The sequence below is a fragment of the Durotheca rogersii genome (genome assembly GCF_024521655.1).
Source record: "Durotheca rogersii strain YMJ 92031201 chromosome Unknown GGS23scaffold_1, whole genome shotgun sequence".
In the NCBI taxonomy this organism is placed as follows: Eukaryota; Fungi; Ascomycota; class Sordariomycetes; order Xylariales; family Xylariaceae; genus Durotheca; species Durotheca rogersii.
The window spans coordinates 1,579,490-1,597,909 of record NW_026251232.1 but is presented as its reverse complement, the minus strand read 5'-3'; the positions used below and the strand labels follow the sequence as shown (position 1 = coordinate 1,597,909).

The 18,420-nt window shown below is 58.8% G+C and overlaps 4 protein-coding genes across 4 annotated transcripts; 3 read left to right on the top strand and 1 right to left on the bottom strand.

The window, feature by feature from the left end:
- Positions 1 to 262: 262 nt before the first annotated feature.
- Positions 263 to 2,435, top strand: GGS23DRAFT_20185 (SNF5-domain-containing protein). Its single transcript, XM_051511787.1, has 2 exons — positions 263 to 2,081; positions 2,234 to 2,435. Exons 1-2 carry the CDS (start codon positions 393 to 395, stop codon positions 2,327 to 2,329), a joined length of 1,785 nt encoding a protein of 594 aa, XP_051376982.1. The 5' UTR covers positions 263 to 392; the 3' UTR covers positions 2,330 to 2,435.
- A 2,280-nt stretch (positions 2,436 to 4,715) lies between these two features.
- Positions 4,716 to 6,749, top strand: GGS23DRAFT_608904 (uncharacterized protein). The gene has a single exon (XM_051520238.1). The coding sequence runs from the start codon at positions 5,188 to 5,190 to the stop codon at positions 6,529 to 6,531; it is 1,344 nt and encodes a 447-aa protein (XP_051376981.1). The 5' UTR covers positions 4,716 to 5,187; the 3' UTR covers positions 6,532 to 6,749.
- Positions 6,750 to 7,807: 1,058 nt separating this feature from the next.
- On the bottom strand, positions 7,808 to 11,275 carry GGS23DRAFT_602119 (fungal-specific transcription factor domain-containing protein; the record flags this gene model as incomplete). Its single annotated transcript, XM_051519283.1, has 4 exons — positions 7,808 to 9,245; positions 9,301 to 10,039; positions 10,153 to 10,684; positions 10,790 to 11,275. 4 exons carry the CDS (start codon positions 11,273 to 11,275, stop codon positions 7,808 to 7,810), a joined length of 3,195 nt encoding a protein of 1,064 aa, XP_051376980.1.
- A 4,087-nt stretch (positions 11,276 to 15,362) lies between these two features.
- GGS23DRAFT_20072 (fungal-specific transcription factor domain-containing protein) lies at positions 15,363 to 18,338 on the top strand. The gene is made up of 6 exons (XM_051511778.1): positions 15,363 to 15,596; positions 15,653 to 15,672; positions 15,743 to 15,843; positions 15,930 to 16,157; positions 16,215 to 16,820; positions 16,882 to 18,338. Exons 1-6 carry the CDS (start codon positions 15,527 to 15,529, stop codon positions 17,918 to 17,920), a joined length of 2,064 nt encoding a protein of 687 aa, XP_051376979.1. The 5' UTR covers positions 15,363 to 15,526; the 3' UTR covers positions 17,921 to 18,338.
- Positions 18,339 to 18,420: the final 82 nt, after the last annotated feature.

The window sequence follows — 18,420 nt, the reverse complement described above, 5'->3', positions numbered from 1 at the left end:
CGTTGCGACGAGACAAACCCTCTCGTCTCGCGGGAAGCAATCAATCCATGCTCGATACATCAAATCTACACAACTGCATACACAACCCTATACCGCCGCCCGATCCCCTTCGCGCAACCCGCACTCCCGTGAAAGGATCTCGTTTCGGTCCGACCAGCTCTTCCCACAGCAAATCCCACAATACACACCACTATTGTTACACCATATTTTTGTTTCTATTTTCTTTCTCTGCTCTTCCTCTCTGTCTCCTTTTTTCGAGGGCGTCTCGCCCACTACCGCCCTCCCCCCGTCTGCCTTGGGACTGGGCCCCTCGACGAGGCCCTCGGCACAGAACCCCTGGAATTGGTCGTCACTAGCATGAGATGACATAAACAGGCCCTCTACCGCTCAACATGGAGACCCGAAGTGCTCCTCAAGCCTATCTCTCGGCTTATGCGCCACGACTACGCGTCTACAACAACTCTCTCCTCACTCCCGTCATCCACTCTTCTTCCGCACCCGCCGGCCCCGTATCGCGAACGACGAAGCGCGGCACTACCGTGATCAATTACGCCGAAGACGGCTACGACTACGACGACGACGACGATGAGGACTCTCGTAGGCGGCCTACCGGCTTGCGCAGTCTGAGGCGCGAGGATAGCACCTCTCGCGTCGATCCCAGCGACAAGTTCGGGAAGGAGACCAACGCTCCGGTCGAAGTCCAGGGCATCTGGCGGGATTGGATGCTAAAGAATAAGGCCCGATCCGATCTCAACAACCAGGCTCAGGCCGCCATGCCCGTAACCCTCATCCCCATCCGCATCGACGTCGACATCCCCGCCTTCCTGCCGATGCCACCTTACCCACTTCCTCGGGGCGTCAACCAGCCGCCTCCGCACATGGACCCGGCCCTGTACAAGCCCGGCGAGATGACAGTTCCCTACAAGCTCAGAGACATCTTCCTGTGGAACTTGCACGAGACCTTGATCACTACCGATCAATTCGCAATGTCCCTTGTCCAAGACCTCGATCTCCACAACCAGTTAGCCGTCGCCGCCGAGATCAGTAAGCAGATCCGAACCCAGCTCGAGGAGTATGCTGGCGTCGCTCTGCATCCGCTCTTCCACTCCGAGGACGGTGGGGCACCGGCGAACGGCGCTAGCCTGGCTCCGCCGTCTGCTTCACGCGACACTCCCGTCACCCCGGCTACGCCACTCCCCTTCTCCCTGCGCGCCACCGAGACTCCGCTGCGCAACGGCCCCGACGTCGGCCTCGACACCCCCACGAAACCACCCCAGAAAGGCTCCCAGGTGCCGGAGATAACGGCGACGGCAACGCCGATCCCGGCCGACTCGGACGAGCTGAATCCGGACGACACGTACCGGTGCGTCGTCTCCCTCAACGTGAACCTGTCTTCCCAGCTGTACACGGACAAGTTCGAGTGGTCGCTGCTTCACCCCCCCGGCACGGCCGAGGCGTTCGCCAAGATCACGTGCGCGGACCTGGGGCTCGCCGGGGAATGGGTCCCGGCTCTGACGCACGCCATCTACGAGGCGGTGCTGCGGCTGAAGAAGGAGGCGTGCGAGGCGGGCGGCCTGGTGGCGGGGTGGGGCGGGGTGCGGAGCGAGTTCCCGAACGACGCGGCCCACGGGGCGGACGCGGGGTGGCGGTACGACCCGGAGCACCTGGCGGAGGAGTGGGAGCCGAAGGTGGAGGTGCTGTCGAAGGAGGAGATGGAGAAGCGGGAAGTGGACCGGGAGAGGCAGATCCGACGCCTCCGCAGGGAGACGGCGCGGTTCAGCAGCAACACGGGCATGGTGGCGGGGATGCCGGGCTTCGGCGGCTTCGGCGGCTTCGGCGGCGGCGGCGAGGTGGAGGAGGAGCGGATGGGCCGCGGCGAGCGGTCCAAGAAGAAGCGGCGCTTCCGCAGCCTGAGCCCGCTCGGCCGGTCGGGGACGCCCGGCGGCCGCATCACCCCGGACGTCGGGTACGGCGGCGGCGGGACGCTGACGGACCAGGAGCGGCTGAGCTGGCGGTGCACGCACTGCCGCGTCTGGGGCACGGCCGTCTGGGCGGTGCGGGACGGGCCGTGGGGTCCTAGGGTAAGCGACCTTTTTTTTTTTTTCTTCTTCGCGTTTCTCGTCTCCTTCTCTTTTTCTTGATCTCTCTCTCCGGCCTAGTGCGACGTCGGAAGGCAAGAGTCTCGCGAGACGTAGAGAGAATACAGACGCAGCTAACGGTCGATGTCTACTAGTCCCTCTGCGCCAACTGCGGCCGGCTATACGAGCAGACTAAGAAGCTGCCGCGCTGGACTAAGAATCTGCACGCGGCGGAGCCGCGTCCCTTCTAGCCCGACAGATTTAATCCCGACGACTACGCAACGGGACGCTCGGCGGCGATAGCCGGCAGATGTGCGGGTCAGCTACCCTCGGGAACGCCGATTCTGACGGTGCCCTCGCATTAGAGAGAGGCGCGAGGGAGGAAGAACGGAAGAAAGGAAGCAAGAGGATACATGTACGAGTGACATGGCGTTTAAGGGGTAGGGTGGGATCGCGATGATACATGGAGGAGTATTCTCCCAGTTCTTCACTTTTTTTTTTTTTCGTTTCATTCTCTTTTCCTACGATTTGCCGGAAGTTCCCTGGCTAAGGGTTTTATACCAAGGAGTGGATGTCCGCGCGGATATCTGGTAATCGAAGGGGCTAGGGTGCAGCAGTCGTGCCCTGCCCTGCCCGCGCGCGAGAATAGCTCTCTCTCTGTTTTCCCTTCTCTCCTCCCGGTCCCGCCTACGCTGCAACTACACGAATGGCACTGCACCCATACTCCCCTCCGGCGTCACGTCGCGGCGCCAGGCTGCGCGTCTGCTCTCTCGGCCGGGCGCTGCATACTAGGTCCGTAGACGCGGAGGGGAAGTCATTCCTTCGTGAGAGGATGGGCGAGGGGAATGGGGGAGACAGGGCGAGGCGAGAGAAGACTAGCTAGCTAGATGCGAGAAATGCTAACACCCACGACGCGAGCTCGGGCCGCGCGTAAATTGAAATATGCACAAGTCGACCCGTCCTCCGGTTCGCTCCTCGGGCTCGTGGCGTGTAGTACTAGTATGTGCGTAGGCGCGCGGCGCGTCGGCTCTTCCATCCCCCCTCGAGGGCGTGGGTGAAGCCCCCTCCCCCTTTCCTTTCTTTTCACCTGCCTATTGTTACTACTTCGTGAGCGTGAGCCTGTTAGGTTGGGCAGATGCACGTGCAAGTGGCTGCTCTCCCGCCCACATATATATACACCCACGCATAGATATATATGGTCACGTAGCTTTTTCAGGTGAGCTCCGGTCAGGTGTGCGGGTTTGCGCGCGTACGAACGAGCAAGACAGGTGCGGGCCGGGAGAGATCAATCAAAGATGACTGTGACATGTCTAAGGCGTGAGGCTACGAAAGAACTAGGTAAGCGAACGAGAGCGACCAAGTGCTATATATATAGCTCTCCGCCGCTTAGGTACTGTCACGTAGAGAACCACCTATACCCAGCTCTCTACCTACTTCTTCTCTGGTTGCTCGCCTACCTAACCTAGCTCCCAGCTGGGCCCTTACATAACATAGCTCGCAGCTCCCCATTGTGTGTATATAGGTAGCTCGCATCTCCTTTGTTCATTTCCTTCCTACTTAGCGAGTCAGTCAATTCATCCTCTTCTTCCCACATTCCGTTGCTCCCCAGCAGAGCAACCTCAGTTCCCACGTAGCTCTCCCAATCTACGTAATAGGTAAGCAAAGGCGGACGAAGGTGGTGAAAGAGAGGCGAGGGAGAGGGGAGGGTGGACGGGGGCAGGCGGGGAAGAAAGGACTGAGTACGGCGGCCCGGCGGGACAATTATCGCGCCGTCGACGGCGACTCGTCCGGGGGCGGGGTCCGCTAAGCCAGGGGTGCGTGCGTGTGTGCTACCGTCGGTTGGGGGGTGTAAGCGACGGCGTACCTCGCATTCGCGTCTTTTTTATTATTATCTTTATTTCTTTCTTTCTGGGGCGCGTGGAGAATGGCCGGGAAGATGGAAGCTTGCTGGCTTGGCTTGGCTTGGCTTGGCCTGGCCGGATAGGAGACGTTGACGTAGGTAGGTCAGGTCCGAGAGCGAGGGCGCTGCGGGTTCCCGCCCGGGTGCTCGCGCCAACAGGTGCAGGAGGTGGAAAGCAGGTCTTGGGAGTAGGTAGGTAGGTAGGTATATGGTGGACCTAGGTATCTTTACGGCGTATGATAGAGGTACCTGCGTAAAGCCCGCTTAGCGCTCGACGACGAGCCGTTGGCGCCCCCGGCGACGCGGTCCGCGGAGGGGGGCCCGGCCGAGATTGGCCGCGATGGAGCTCGCTCGCTCGCCCCGTCTGCCCGTACGTCGGTGCCAATGCGAGGCAGACCGCCAAGCGAGGAGAAGGGTCGTGGTGTGGATGTGCTTAGCTGGATATCCCATCGAACCATGTCGGTATGGCAAGGTGGGCAGGCATAGATAGACACTGCATATACGCGGGGTTTGCGGCAAGCCTGGTCGGCGCTCCTCGTGGTCCGGTTGCACGAGCAACAGCTGGGGGGTCCCTCTGGCGGCATTGGTCGGAGATTGTCGTGGGAGGGGGGGGGTGGCAGGGGGGGCGAGGAGGCCGGGTTTCGTCGATGGGGCGCTGGCTGACCAGAGGGGGGGGGAGATTGGCGTCGGCGGAATCCCTCTCCGCTACGCGCCTGTACGTGCGGGCACGTTGCGGAGCTTGGTGGGGGGATAGGGAAGCGGATGGAGCTATGCGGACCAGAGAAGAGACAGGTTACAACCTAACATACCGACTACCCCAGGGAGCTTACCGAGGATGACATCGTCGCCGCTACATGCCTATTCGATGTTCGACACTGAAAATAAAGACAACGAACGGGTAAGCAGCTTGGCGCGTGAGATGTGACCCCAACGGTAGGCAGCGGACATAACCAATCTAGGTAACCAACTCAGGTAACTAATCAAGGTGAACTAATCAACGGAGCTAATCACGAGAGTCCCGACGGAGACTCGGGTGCAGGTACGGGCAGATACCTATATAAAGTCGGGGTTGGGAACGACTCCGAACGTCTTTTTTTGTCTCTGTCTGTCTCTGTCTCCAGGTATCTCTTATCTCTACTCTCTACCCCCCCTACTCTCTAGGCCCAAGCTCCGTCGCCTACGCCGTCCACCCACCACCCACCACCCACCATGGCGTCCGACGACGAGGAGGTCCCCGTGGTCCAGATCCTCTCGAAGCAGAACTTCTACTCGCAGGCTCTCGTGCCGCTCCCACACCTCACGCTTTCGCGCCTGCCCGCGCTGGGCCCGCGCTCGCTCCGCGTCCGCACCCGCGTGCTCTCCATCACCGCCAACAACTTCACGTACGCGCGGTTCGGCGACCTGTTCGGCTGGTGGGGGGTGCACCCGCTGCCGGCCGGCACGCCGGCGCCGTACGACGACGCGGCTGCCTACGGCCGCATCAACTGCTGGGGCTACGCGCGCGTGCTGCGCTCGACCCTGCCCGCCGTCCCCGACGGCAGCTTCGTCTGGGGCTACCTGCCCCTCGGCACGCTGGCGCTCGACCTCGAGTTTGCCGACGCCGCCGCTGCTGCTAGCTCCGGCCCCGAGCCGCGCCTCCTCGTCGCCACCAACGCCTACCGCCGCCCCCTCATGCCCATCTACAACCGCTACCTCGTCTTCCGCGCCGGCACCCCCGCCGCCGCCGCCCTCGAGGCCGAGATCGAGCGCCGCGACCCCGGCGTCGCCTACGACTCCATCGCGCGCTGCATGCACCTGACGGCGTACCTGATGGCGCTCGTCGTGTTCTCGCCGGCGCCGGCCCCCGCGCCTTCGCCGCCCCCCCCTCCCGCGAACCCCGCCGGCTTCGACCTCGCCAGCGCTACCGTCGTCAGCTTCGCCCCGGCGTCCAAGGTCGGGCTGTCCTTCGCCTGGGTGCTGCGGCGCGACGCGCCGGCCAGCGTCGGCCGGCCCCGCGCTCTCGTCGCCGCCGCGAGCGAGCACTCGGCCGCCTTCGCGCGCGCCACCGGGCTCTACGACCGCGTAGTGGTGCTCGGCGGCCCCGACGACGGCCCCGCCGGCCCCGCCGCCCTGCTCGGCGTCGGCCCGCCCGACTCCGTCGTCCTGTGCGACTTCGGCGGGCGCCGCGGCGCGTCCGGCCGCTGGGCCGCCGGCTTCGCCGCCGCGGGGTGCGCGAGCGTGCGACTCGTCGCCGTCGGCGGCGAGCTCCCAGACGAGGCGTCGCTGTCCGCACCCCCGGCTCCGGCCGAGGCCAAGGAGCCGCCGCCGCCGCCGCCGCCGCCGTTCGAGGTCGTGCGCGTCAACGCCGACGACATGCTGACGGAGGCGGTGCGCCGGCTCGGCGAGGACGGGTACGCGGCGGTGGTGGGTGGGTCGTGGGCGAAGCTGCGACGCGAGGGTCTTCCCGGCTTCCGGGTCACCTGGGGCGAGGGCATGGAGGACGTGCGGAAGGGGTGGGACCGCTTCGGGCGCGGCGAGGTGCAGGCGGACGAGGGGCTCGCGTTTAGGATATAATCAGGAGGCGGGGGGTGTGGCGATGCGAGGATGGGGATGCGAGAGGAAGGGGGATAGAGACTAGGTTGATGCCAGAGCAATGCAGGCATCTAGGATGGAAATGTCTACGCCCCTCTGAATAAAAAAAGGAATCGGATATCACAACATACGCCCATGTATTCGACACGTGAGTGGCTGCCCTAGTAGGAAAAAGGGGCGGCGTGCCCAGCTTCACTTCTCAGCACCCAAGATGCCTAGCCAGAATCCGTGCGTCGGAGTTGTATACCCGCGAGATCTGCTCGGACGCGCGTGCTCGAACGAGTTACACGCCTGGGCAACCAAAGTGGCTTACCTCGTGATCCCGCAGGATGGAGAGACGAATTGTTTCCCATTCCGCCGCCACGAGCGTATCTCGCAGGCTCGCAGCGGCGAAAAGACACATCCGAGACCTGTCTTGCCTGTCACCTCTGTATCGTGTCCTGCGCTCGTCTCTCAGCCGAGACACCCGCCACACTCTCTCTACATGCTACGTACGTAGCTTGGTGACGCGTGCATGTATTTATAGTATTGGGCCCGCTCGGCGACGAGATGCACGTTGGGTCCTCCCCAGCATCCCGATCAGGGAGGGGGGATGGCCAAACATGACGAATACCCCATCCGTACGTCTATCTACGCAGGAGAACAACAACACCTCGCCCTTCCCGATGGCGGATCTACTACCGCGCGCACGACGCACCGCGCTCGAATACGAAATACCCAGGGTGGGTAAGGAGGGAAGAGAAGAAGAAGAAGAATCGTTCATCTGGCATTCAATAGTATCCGAACATCAATCATATCTAGAATCCCCTCTTGCGCTATATAGAACGCCGGAACAGAAAAAAAAACCCCCCGAAGGATGGGGACGAGAGGATGCGCGTGCAAGTGTTTGTTGAAACACGGATGCCAAAGAAAATATAAGATAGGAGAGAGAAGAAAAATAGCGACAGAAAGGTGATGAAGGAAAAGAAAATGGTATCTACCGGTAGACATAAAATCCCATATATCCCGACGACGTTTGGAGAGAACTTTTTTTTTTTCATTTCCTTCACTTTTCCCGTCCCCCTTCTGATCCTCCCCGGGCAGAGGCGAGGGAGGGGGAGACCTGTCGGCAGATCCCCGTGGGGATGAGACCACGATGACATGCATGCAAGAGAGGCAAAAAATGCCTCGCTATACGGATCTCTCGTGCTCACCCCTTCGATAATCAAGATGCAATTCCTTCCAACCGGTTGTGTTATCTATCGTACGGCGCCGCGCGTCACGACCGGCCGCCCCACCCCATGATGTGATTCTGCATCTGGTCCTGGTCCTGGTACGCCGCCCCCATCCCCATGCTCATGTTGAGGTACGTGTCGATGTCCGTCATGCCCTCGTTCTCGAGCACGTCCATGAGCTCGATCTGTTGCTCCTGGCTGAGGCTGCCTTGTCGCTCTGGCGAGAGCCCGTGGGTGAACTGCATGCCGTTGATTCCGTTGATACCATCGATGCCGTTGATTCCGTTCATGCCGTTGCCGTTGGCGCCTGTGTCGCCGCCGAAGCCGTTATGGTGGTGGTGGTTGTGCACTCCCGATGGCGGTGACGATGCATCACCCCAGAAGCTCCCCGACAGCCCGCCGAACCCATACGGCGACATGAACGGCGGCGGAGGGTTGAACCATTCTGTCGCCTGGGGTAGTGGCCGTTGCGCCTGAGACTGGTGGTTATGGTTGTGATTGTGATTGTTTTCGCGCTGTGGCGGCGGGATCGCGAAAGCCGCCGGCTGAGCGCGCTGCTGTTGCGGCGTCGTCGTTATCGTGCTAGGCGTCGACATTTCGGAGGGGGTCTGGGCTAGACTTGAATTCGAGAGCATAGGCGTGGAAAGGATTGGGGTTGTCATGCCTGGTGTGGTGGCAGCTCCGGGATGCATAGATTCCGGTGGTGTCGGTAGATGGTCCTGCGGCGCGGGGGACATGAACGGCGGCGAAACCGTCGAGTCGGTATCCGGGGGGCTGCTCTCGTCCATGGAGATGTCGCCGTTCTGAGTAAAATCCGGGGGGAAATAGCTGAACCGACGTCCGGTATGATCGCTCGAGGCGGGGTTGAGGAAGATAGAATTGGATCTAAATGTGGGCGGGAAGGGGAAGTTGTCTTCGACCTTGTAATTGTTCATCTCTTGCGGCCCCGAACCGAAGATATAGCTGAAGTTCGGCGGGTTGAAAGCGGGAGCACCGGTCTTGGATACAGTCGTCGCGCTGGAGATCTCGGATGCCGAGGGCGAGCCGCTCTCTATTTGGGAGGGAGGCGTGGTGAAGGAGCTCGACGACGAGGGCGTCTCGTTGGATTCGTAGCTCTGGAGGCATGCCTTGGTGAACGTCGAGTACAGCTGAGATGCTGCGGTGGTGCCCGGCCACCTCTCGGCACACTGGTCGATGATATCTAGAGAGATGTTGACCAATTCCTGGACCTCGTCTCGTGAATGCAGCGCCCGAATCTCGGGGTAGGTAACGCTCCAGAGGAGGGTGTTCAGCGACATGTAAAGAGTCAATACAAATATCCAGGTGATGTCGACGGCTGCTGCCATCATCTGCTTGCTAGACATGTCGATCACAAAGGCGGCCGAGTCGAAACATTTCGTCGCCGACCGTACGGAGGGGCGGGGGATCTGGGGCGACGGCCGGTGGAGTGTTACCATCATGGTATGAAATCGTCCCGAAAACCTGCACGCACGTTAGCAATCGTTCACGACAGCGAGTTAGAGCATTCGCCTCGTACCATGGTCTACACCATGCAGGGGCTTCAGGGGACTCCTTTAACCACTGATCCATGGTGGCTTCCATCCGCGCGAACCACGGGTCGCGATCGTCCGCAGGCTCTGGGTGCTTCTTTTCGTACAAGACCCGTCGAATTTCGGCCTGATGTTGCCGCATCTTGCAGAAGTGAATAGCAACGAGCTTCTTCTCGTCTGGGGGACCAGGGGTAATCCCAGCCTCGCTGATGTTCGCATCGCTTACTGTCTCGAAGAACCTCACATCGTTGATATCGTCGCTTTTGGCGAATCCGTTCGGGCGGCCCATGCTGTGGGCTAGGCCGAGCTCCATAGTGCCGACGATCCAGCTCAATCGCCGTCGCATATCCAGGGTTAGCGGGTCGTTGGCACCTATCGAGATTGTCTTCTCGTCGGCCAGACCGAGCTGCTGGCAGATCCTCGTCGCTAGACCAGCAATGTAGTACACCGCAGTCCTGGTAGGCGTTAGCAGCGAATACTGTCCGATCAGGACGAGGCACTGAAGGGTTTTGAGGTCCTTGGGCCGTACGACGTCCTCGAAGTACTTCATGGCAGCCAGGTAGTAACTATCTGCAAGCCCCGCGTAGGCGGTGTCTAGCTTCTGCATGCTGGTCGCCATGACGAGCCGCACTACGAAGTTTTTGTAAGGGTCTTCGCTTCCGGCGTAGACATCCTCTAGCGTCGACGCCAACGCCTTCTCGTGGAGAGTGGGTGTGAACACTTGGGCTAGACGGATAGAATAATAAGTTAACCTTGCAATAAGCCCGCAGAAGAAGAGAAAGATGCACGAGGGCAGGGGAAAGAGGAATAGAAAAAAAGAAAAGAAAGACAGGCCATACCTCGTTGATGAAATACTTCTATTAACCTGTCGGCGATAACCTTACTCGGAAGGTTCTGCGCCGCAACAGCACTGATGATAGGGTAACTCTTCTTTCTCGACACGGTCGGCGGCATGGCGAAGGACTGCGACCGTGTGCTGGGGAAATTGGCGGCGTGAGGCTGTCGTCGCTCGCGAACGTCTGGTATCAGCTCGGATATGCGCTTCGAATCGGTGTAGCGTTTGGCTTCCTCCATGAGTATGCGCGTCATGGCGATGCCGCTCGACGGGCCAAGGTAGCGGGGAGTCTCGTCGGTCTCGTTGAGGCGGACGAGGCCGCCGGGACGGAGAAAGTCCTCGTGGTTCTTGGGTAGGTCGTCTTCGTCCGTGTACTGGCCGAGCTCGGCCTCGAGAGCTCTGACTTTCTCCTGGAGCTTGACGACGTAATAGCGGCTTATCCTCTTGTTCTTGGCGGTGTCGAAGTACTCGCAGACCGAGCCCGAACGCTCGCACGGCAAGCAACGGGGCAGGGTGGGATCGCAGCGTGTTTTCCTCTACACATGCGGGCACAGTCAGGGTCAACTCGGAATTACGGACTTGGGGCGCTACTCCCGAGGGGAAGACGCGAAGGGACGGGTAGAGGGAGGGAGGGTGCTCACCTGACGACATCGGCAGCAGGCTGTGAGGGTGTGCGCGATGCGATGCGAGGCTTCACCGTCGTGGTGATCAGCCTTGGCTATCTTCTTCGCTTGCGATGGCGGCAGCAGCGGTCTCGGGATGTAGGCACCGAAACCGTGGACCGGGCGGAGGATACCGGAGACGTCCATGGCGGCGTCTGGCTTGATGTGCTGGCGCTTCCGAGCCGTGGGATCGTAGGACAAGTGCGTTCTTCGCTGGCCCCTGGGAACGCGGGGGAGAGGAATAGCCGGTTGCACACAGGTTCGCGGGCTCGTAGGGTCGGAAGCGAAGGAGAGCGAGCCGGGCTGGTTGGCGGGACGGGGATTGTACGGCAGCAGTTGGAACCTGACTACCTTATCATAGCCTCGGGGTTTGGGCGGGTCGGCACAGAAGGTTTCGAAGATGCGGCTGTAGAAGGGAGAGTCGTCGCCGGTGAAGGTGTAATAGCCATCGTGGGTGGAGCACATTGGGAAGTCGGCGGCGCCGCGGGCGCTGCTATTAGAACTGGGCGAATCGCTGGTCGTACCAGTACCAGCAGTACCAGTACCAGCCGCTGCCATGTTAGTAGCCCGGCTAGCAGCCGTGCCAGCGGCAGTACCACCAGGGCCACTAACCATGGCGCCAACAGCCGCTGTACCGGTACCGCCTCCACCGCCCCCTCCGCTGTACATACCCGCCGCAGCGGGCTGCAGATGCTGCAATTCGAGGATGCTCGCGTACATGGTAGACGATCTACGTCCAAGTACCCGCCTATTCTCGGATACGCCGTGTTAGCGACCCAGAACGCGCGCGAGGTCCCGTACCGTAAGATGAAAAACTACCTGGCCTACCTACCTCTGTGCTATCCTTCCTTATTCACCAATTGGTAATTCACCAATTGGTATTTCGCCAGTTGGTAATGCTACCGGGGTTGTAGGTACCTGTCACACACGCTCATCCACACGTTCACGCCCGCATGTATTGGCCACTATAGCCTTGGGGGTGTCTGGATAGCGAGACTAGAGGTAGGTATGTGTATGTGTGTAGGTAGATGTTGCTATGCTGTATGCTGTATGCTGTATGTTGTGTGTGGCATATGGATGGATGTATGTATGTATGTATAAGCAGGTTAGGTAGGCGGCGCGACTTAATTTCCTAACCAGAACGATGAATGGTTGGCGCAAGCTTGTCGTGGACAGCGGTCGAAGGAGCACAGACGACACAGGGCATCCGTCTGCGAGATGCCGTGTATAAGTGAGCGTGTGCGTAGTATGTGATATGTAGGTATGTAGGTAGGCAGGCTCAGCAGGCTTCGTGGAAGAAGAGAAATGGGAGTCTTGGTGTAACTTCAGTAAGCTCGTTCGGTTTCCGGATGCCCGTCGACGGCTGTGGGTGACTCCAGGTCCTGCCTGTACCAAGTATAGAATAAGTAGAGAGATAAAACGGAGAGATAAACGAATAGAGTAGGAGGTAAATAATGACCAGAAGTAGAATTAGGAGAAGAAGAAAAGAAGAGAAAAGAAACGTCGCAAAAGCCGGCTGGGGGGCAATGACGAAGGGGAAAAAAAACCCCAACGAAGAGTCTGGAAGGTCTCCAGTTACACTTATTATCGTCGTTATTATTACCTACTTTCATCGTTACCCTCGCTATCGTCGGTACTTTACTACCTCCCACCCTACCAGCCGCGCACCTAAGTTACCGCAGAATGGATCCTGATCGATGTGGGGTGGTTCTGTGTGTGTCTTCCCTTATGCGGTGTAGACTTAATTTGTCCCTTTCCTGTTACCATCGATCCGGGCCATATCCCATCCGTCATCCCTCGGTCCGGCCTAACTCGAGAGGCAGACAGCCAGATGCTGCGAGTGATTTGTAACCCCTAGAAGAGAAGGGAGAGGGAGAGGGAGAGGGAGATAGAGAGCTGCACCGGCAGCTTCTGTCCTCTCCTATCGCCGCGTTTCAGTTCTCGATCCCTCGCTGCGACTCCGCCATCGCTCCGGCCGGATAAAAACACACTTCTAGCGGCATGCGCTCTTGTTTCGTACTCTCGTGCCTCTGTTTTACCTGGCTAACAGGCATTACGCATGCTACGATGTGCCATCGCCTCTGCGCTTCCCCAAGATTCACTACCTACTCGCAGACGGCTGGACCTGACTTACACCGGCCGGTATCCACGCCAGACGGGCCCCTACAGGTCGTAGGATTCATTCCTGGCCCGATGGTGGAATTCCGCTTCTATTCTTGGAAATAACTTGTCTATCCGATAAGTACACTTCCTCATCTGCCTAGGTTGTTTATTCTGCAACGGTTGCATCGGTTTGAGGACGCCTATTTTATCTTGGGTTGTACCAACTGATCGCCAAGTATGGATTAATTAGCGACCATATGTTAGGCATCGTATGCTACCCATCCACCATCGACGTAAGAATATGCATGTTTGAGACCACCCACAAACCAAGGAAACGGGAATAATCACCTCGTTAACGTTCTCTCCGACTATGCTACGTAGCAGCTTGCCTGTCGTCGCGCCTCCCGAGGACGATCCCGCCCCCCTTCATCCCTCTCCCAGAGCCTCGTCCGCGGCCGTCGAGCCGCTTAGCTCTCTGGGAACGAGCGCCACCCCGCTGTCAGCCAGATTTGCGGACAAGCCGCCTCCTGCTCGGCCATGCCATGACGTGCTTCTTTTCGCCCAGCTGTCCCCTAACATGATAGCAAGAGCGAGGGGGGGTGAAGGGGTAGAGACAGAACATGGTGGGAGAGAGGGAGGTAGCTAGGGCCTCAATTGTAAAATTAACGAGACAGCCTTACTAGGTACGTGGACGAAGCCGGAGGCGCAGTGGGGACGAAGAGGAGCGGGAGCGACCTCGCGATCCGACAGGCGTTCTGCAGGGCGTGCCGGGGTTGTCGTTCCTCCCCTGATGCAGGGAGGAATCTTGCACTAATACTACGGCACGCCTGACTTGCGATAGAGCCACATGCGCGAACCACGATCTATACCTACCAACCGACCCATCCTCGTGCTGGCCCTGGCCCCGGCTTCGCAGGCGTAGCTAGTGTTTTATAACACAAATAGAACTCAGGCCTGGGCCACTTGGGCCCAATATCCAGATCAGTCGGCCGACGGAGACTCCTTGGAAGAGTGAGTTAGAGAAAGATGGATAGGGGAACACACCACACACACACACACACACACACACACAGAGAGAGAGAGAGAGAGAGAGAGAGAGAGAGAGAGAACGATTGAGGGCTGACAGCTGATCGTCATTATTAACATACAGGCTTCGGCACATAGCTTATGCCTATTCGGGTGTGCGTGTAGGAATGAAGGTGATGAAGCGGGTGGGTAGATGCTTGTGCGTAATGTGGGCGTGTCTGGAAATGGTTCACCGAGAACGATCTTGGGACGCGGAAGCTTCGGGTTCTACATACTCTAGGTAGATAGATGCCCACCCAAGCCTATAGGAGGTATGCAGGTATACAATAGGGGAGCTATATTACAGCTATATTACTACAAGTACTTGGGTTAAGTACCTACGCACGGTAGGTTGCACATATAGGTACATGTGCCCACACATGCGTCTTACTACTGCGGCACCCGCTTTAACGCATACACATTGCTAGGCATACATATATTACCTCATATACCTCCCTACCTGGATATAATACCTACGTCACGATACCACCCATTTGAGAACAGAGGTACTTCATGTGTCTGTCGTTCGAGAGTTAACACAACCCCCACATTTTGTGATACACGCCCCTCCTCAACTGCCCGTTCCCTCTCCCTCTCCCTCTCTCTCTCTCTCTCTCTCTTCTATTATATATTTTTACATTTTAAACCATCAAATCCCTGACCGTTTCCCAATAGATCGTTGCTCCGCCGCCCCCCCTCCCTCACTTTTTTGGGTTGCCGATTCCCCAGCCGGTATAGTATAGCTTAGCTACGGTCTGCTCCGCTCTTGAAACACCACGCGAGCGGCAGACAGGAAGCGGGGTGAAACGAGCTGAGTCCGTGGTCGCGACCGTGAGATTAGCAGAAGCGGCCTGGGCATCTCCCAGTATAGGTACAGCACTTGGGCGGTGGGGTCCTCTACAGCTGCCTCTGGCTCGACCCGCCCCCCGGGGACTGGTCTTGGCTGCGAGGGTCAGAAGTCTCCAATTCCACGTGCTCTCAGATTCTTTATCCAACTCGCCTTGCTGCTGTAACCTGTCCGGGTATTCTTCTCTATCCCGCCTATTCCTGCTACGACTGTGACCGCGACTGCGACTGCGACTACGGCTACGGCTACGGCTACGACCACTTACTACTACTATTATTATCCTGTCCTTCTCCTTCGTCATCTTCTTCGTGTTGTCTTCTCTACCTACTACCGCCTGCCGTCGTTCTGTTGTTCTTGTTATTCTCATTAACATACCTACCTACATCACCCTTACTCCTATTAATGCCCCTATATCCTCTATTCGCTTACATCCCCCCTCTGTTTCCCGGCCCCTCTTCGCCATTGCCGTGCCTTACCGGACAAATTGAATCCCACGATCTCCATGCGCTACATATCGGCTAGGAACGCACGACTCGCGCAGCCTGGAGCCTCCAAGGTTATGATCGATATCTCCACTTGCGGTCGCGCCATCTTATAGGTGTAGTATCCGACAGTCGAGATCTAGACCTGGAAGAACCGCAATCCCGGACACCACGCACCCTGCCCTCTTTTCACATCACGCCTGCTCCAGCCCGGTCAGCATGCCGCGCTCGAGCTTTTCGGAGAATCCGTTGTTGCGCGTGTCGCGACCGGTGTCAGCTTGCTCTAGATGTCAGTGCTCCTCTCCTATACCTGACTAGAAAGTACCCCAACTAAGTTGTTATTAGGTCGAGCCGCCAAAGTCAAGGTAGCTAGCCCGAGGATGTCGCTGTACCTCCCCTCTTCGTCACTTGGGTGCTGACCGTGAGGATCGCTAGTGTGACGGAAAGCTACCGGCATGTACGGCCTGCGAGAAGGCCGGTCGGGAGAATGAGTGCTCGGCCGCCAACGATCAATTCGCCAGAGGCAAGGAGCGAAGGTAAGACAGACCAGATACCTGACGAACAGACACCAATACCCTCCCTCTCTCCCCTCTGACTACCCCTGCTCACATTTCCTGTCCAGTTACGTTGCTGCCCTCGAGCTCCGCATAGAAAAGTTGGAAAAACGCCTCGAATATGCTCGGTCGAGGAAGGCTTCCGTCGCCCAGCATGAGTCCGAGGCAGCGCCGGCAGCGCCGGAGTCTGACCGAAAAGATTCGCTCGCCATCATCAAGGCTGCCATCTATCGGAAGGCTGCGCGGAAGCGCGAGATGTCCGATGTTAATTCGCTCTTGTCTGATTTCGGCTTTCTGTGAGTCACTCTACCGTGTGACAAGAGGAATTGCCCGGGTGCTAATCAAGGTGCAAGATCTATCAATGCCACGACGAGGGACTTCGAGCCCTCCATGACCAACATGACCTTTGCGCGGCTCGTGCTAGCTGCCGCTTCTAACGATCCTCTACCGGAAATCGGGGATTGGGCGCTGCCTCCTCGACAAGATGCTCTCCCCCTTGTCCAGCATTACATGGCTAATATCTATTCGTTATATCCCGCCTTCCCTGAAACGACGCTCTACACCATCCTCGACCAGATGTACTCCTTCCAGGAGAGAGCGATCAAGGATGCCGACTACTGGCTTGTGTACATGGTGCTAGCCATCGGGTCCACCGCCCAGAGTCGAGCAAAGGACGACGACTACTACATCAATGGGCTGTGCTTCGTATCACGGGCCCTGCAACATGCCGACAGAGCGTTGATGCCGGGCTACACTACGCAGATTCAGTGTCTAATCCTCCTCACGCAATACTCGATGCTCGATCCCACCCACTTCGACAGTTGGCATCTCATCGGTTTCACCTGCAGAGCGGTAATTGATTTAGGATTTCACCAGGACCCCCCAATCGAGCAATTGCCGGACAAAGCGGCGCTGGATATGAGACGGAAGACCTTCTATTGCGTTTACTCACTAGATAGGTAAGTACATCGTGAAGCCTTCACCCGCGACCGGTCGACTCACTGACGCGCGCAAACTCAGATCAATCAGCATGGTCCACGCTCGCGCTTTTTCGTTCACCGACGCGGCGACGAACGTGGCCTGGCCTCGGCCATCGTCATTCAGCCGGCGGGCGTCGATCACGGGGCAGATACTGTCAGGGTCAGAGCCGGCGTTCCTCTTGTTCCAGCTGCGGCGGGCGCAGTCGCACTGGTACCAGGCGCTCTTCCAGTCGGAGCCGACGCCGCTGCCAGACGCGCCCTCGTTCATCTGGAAGGTGTGCCAGGACATGCGGGAGTGGGCTGAGGCGCTGCCGACGTCGCTCCCCCCCGGCATGCGCGAGCTCTTCGACCTCGAGCTGCGGTACAGCTTCGTGTACTGCATCGCCCCGTCGGCGCGCGCCCCGCACCTCACCGACTACGGGCGCCTGCTTATCTTCGAGCATGCTATCGCCTACGTCGAGCGCATCTTCGAGATCGCGCACGCCGGCGGTGGCGCAAACGTCGGCAGGAACACCGCCTTCTACACGTACCACGATGCGCTGCGCGTTTTCTTCATGGCGAGCCAGTTCGTCGCTGTTCTCCGCGACGCGGAGGACCTGCTACTAGCGGGTGTTACCGTGCCGTTGCCCCTCGTCGAGCTAGGCAAACCGCCACCGCCACCACTGCCGCGGCCCGGCGCCGGAATCGCAGGCGCAAATTCGGGCGGAGGACTACCGGCGGGCGCGGGGGGGGCCACAGCGGATAACGTCGACCGCAGCATCGCATGCCTCGAGAAGGCCGCGCGTACACTCGCCAAGTACGGCGAGCGCTGGGATACGTGTGTGTCGCTGCAGCAGAGCTTCGAGCTCATCTCGGCCGAGCTCTCTGACCGCCTGCGCGTCCGCAAGCAGATGCAGCGGTACGCGCCGCCGCACTCGCACCCCCAGCACCCCCAGCACGCGCACGCACACTCAGGCCAGCATATCGCGGCCCCGCCCCCGCCGAGGGAGATGAAGTGGGTCGACGTCGACGTCGAGGCCCTGATGAGGACCGGCGCCGGCGCCGGCGGCGGGTCGAGGGCAGCTAAGTTTGAGCAGTGATTTCGGGAAGGAGAGCACCCTTGAGATACCTGATTTACTATTATAAATGGAGGAAAGACTCGTACTAAAGTTGGAGGACTGACGGGGTAGAAAGTTTAGTTGCCGTACTGAGACGGTCGGGAGATGGGAAAGGAGAAGGGGGCCTAGGAAAGGAACTGGTGTGGTCTTCAATTGCATAGATAGGCGTTAGGAGAGGGACTTGGGAATGGGGGCAAGGAGGCGGTCATCGAGGAACTTACTTGGCTTTCGGGCATTTCCGTCTATCTAGGTGTGTACGTTAAAGAAGACGGGTGACTGGGTGAGAGGGGAGGGAGTGAAGGGGGAGCGAAGAGAGAGTGGAGGAGTCTAGAACCGGCTAATGATGGACGATCTATCCGATTTAAGAACTGAACGAATGTACGAAATAGATTCTATGCCGCATCCTGTTCGCCGTAATTGTGATGTCTAATTTGATTTGGGTATTGGGTGAGAGTAAAAGAGCCTCTCGACTTGTCTTGTAA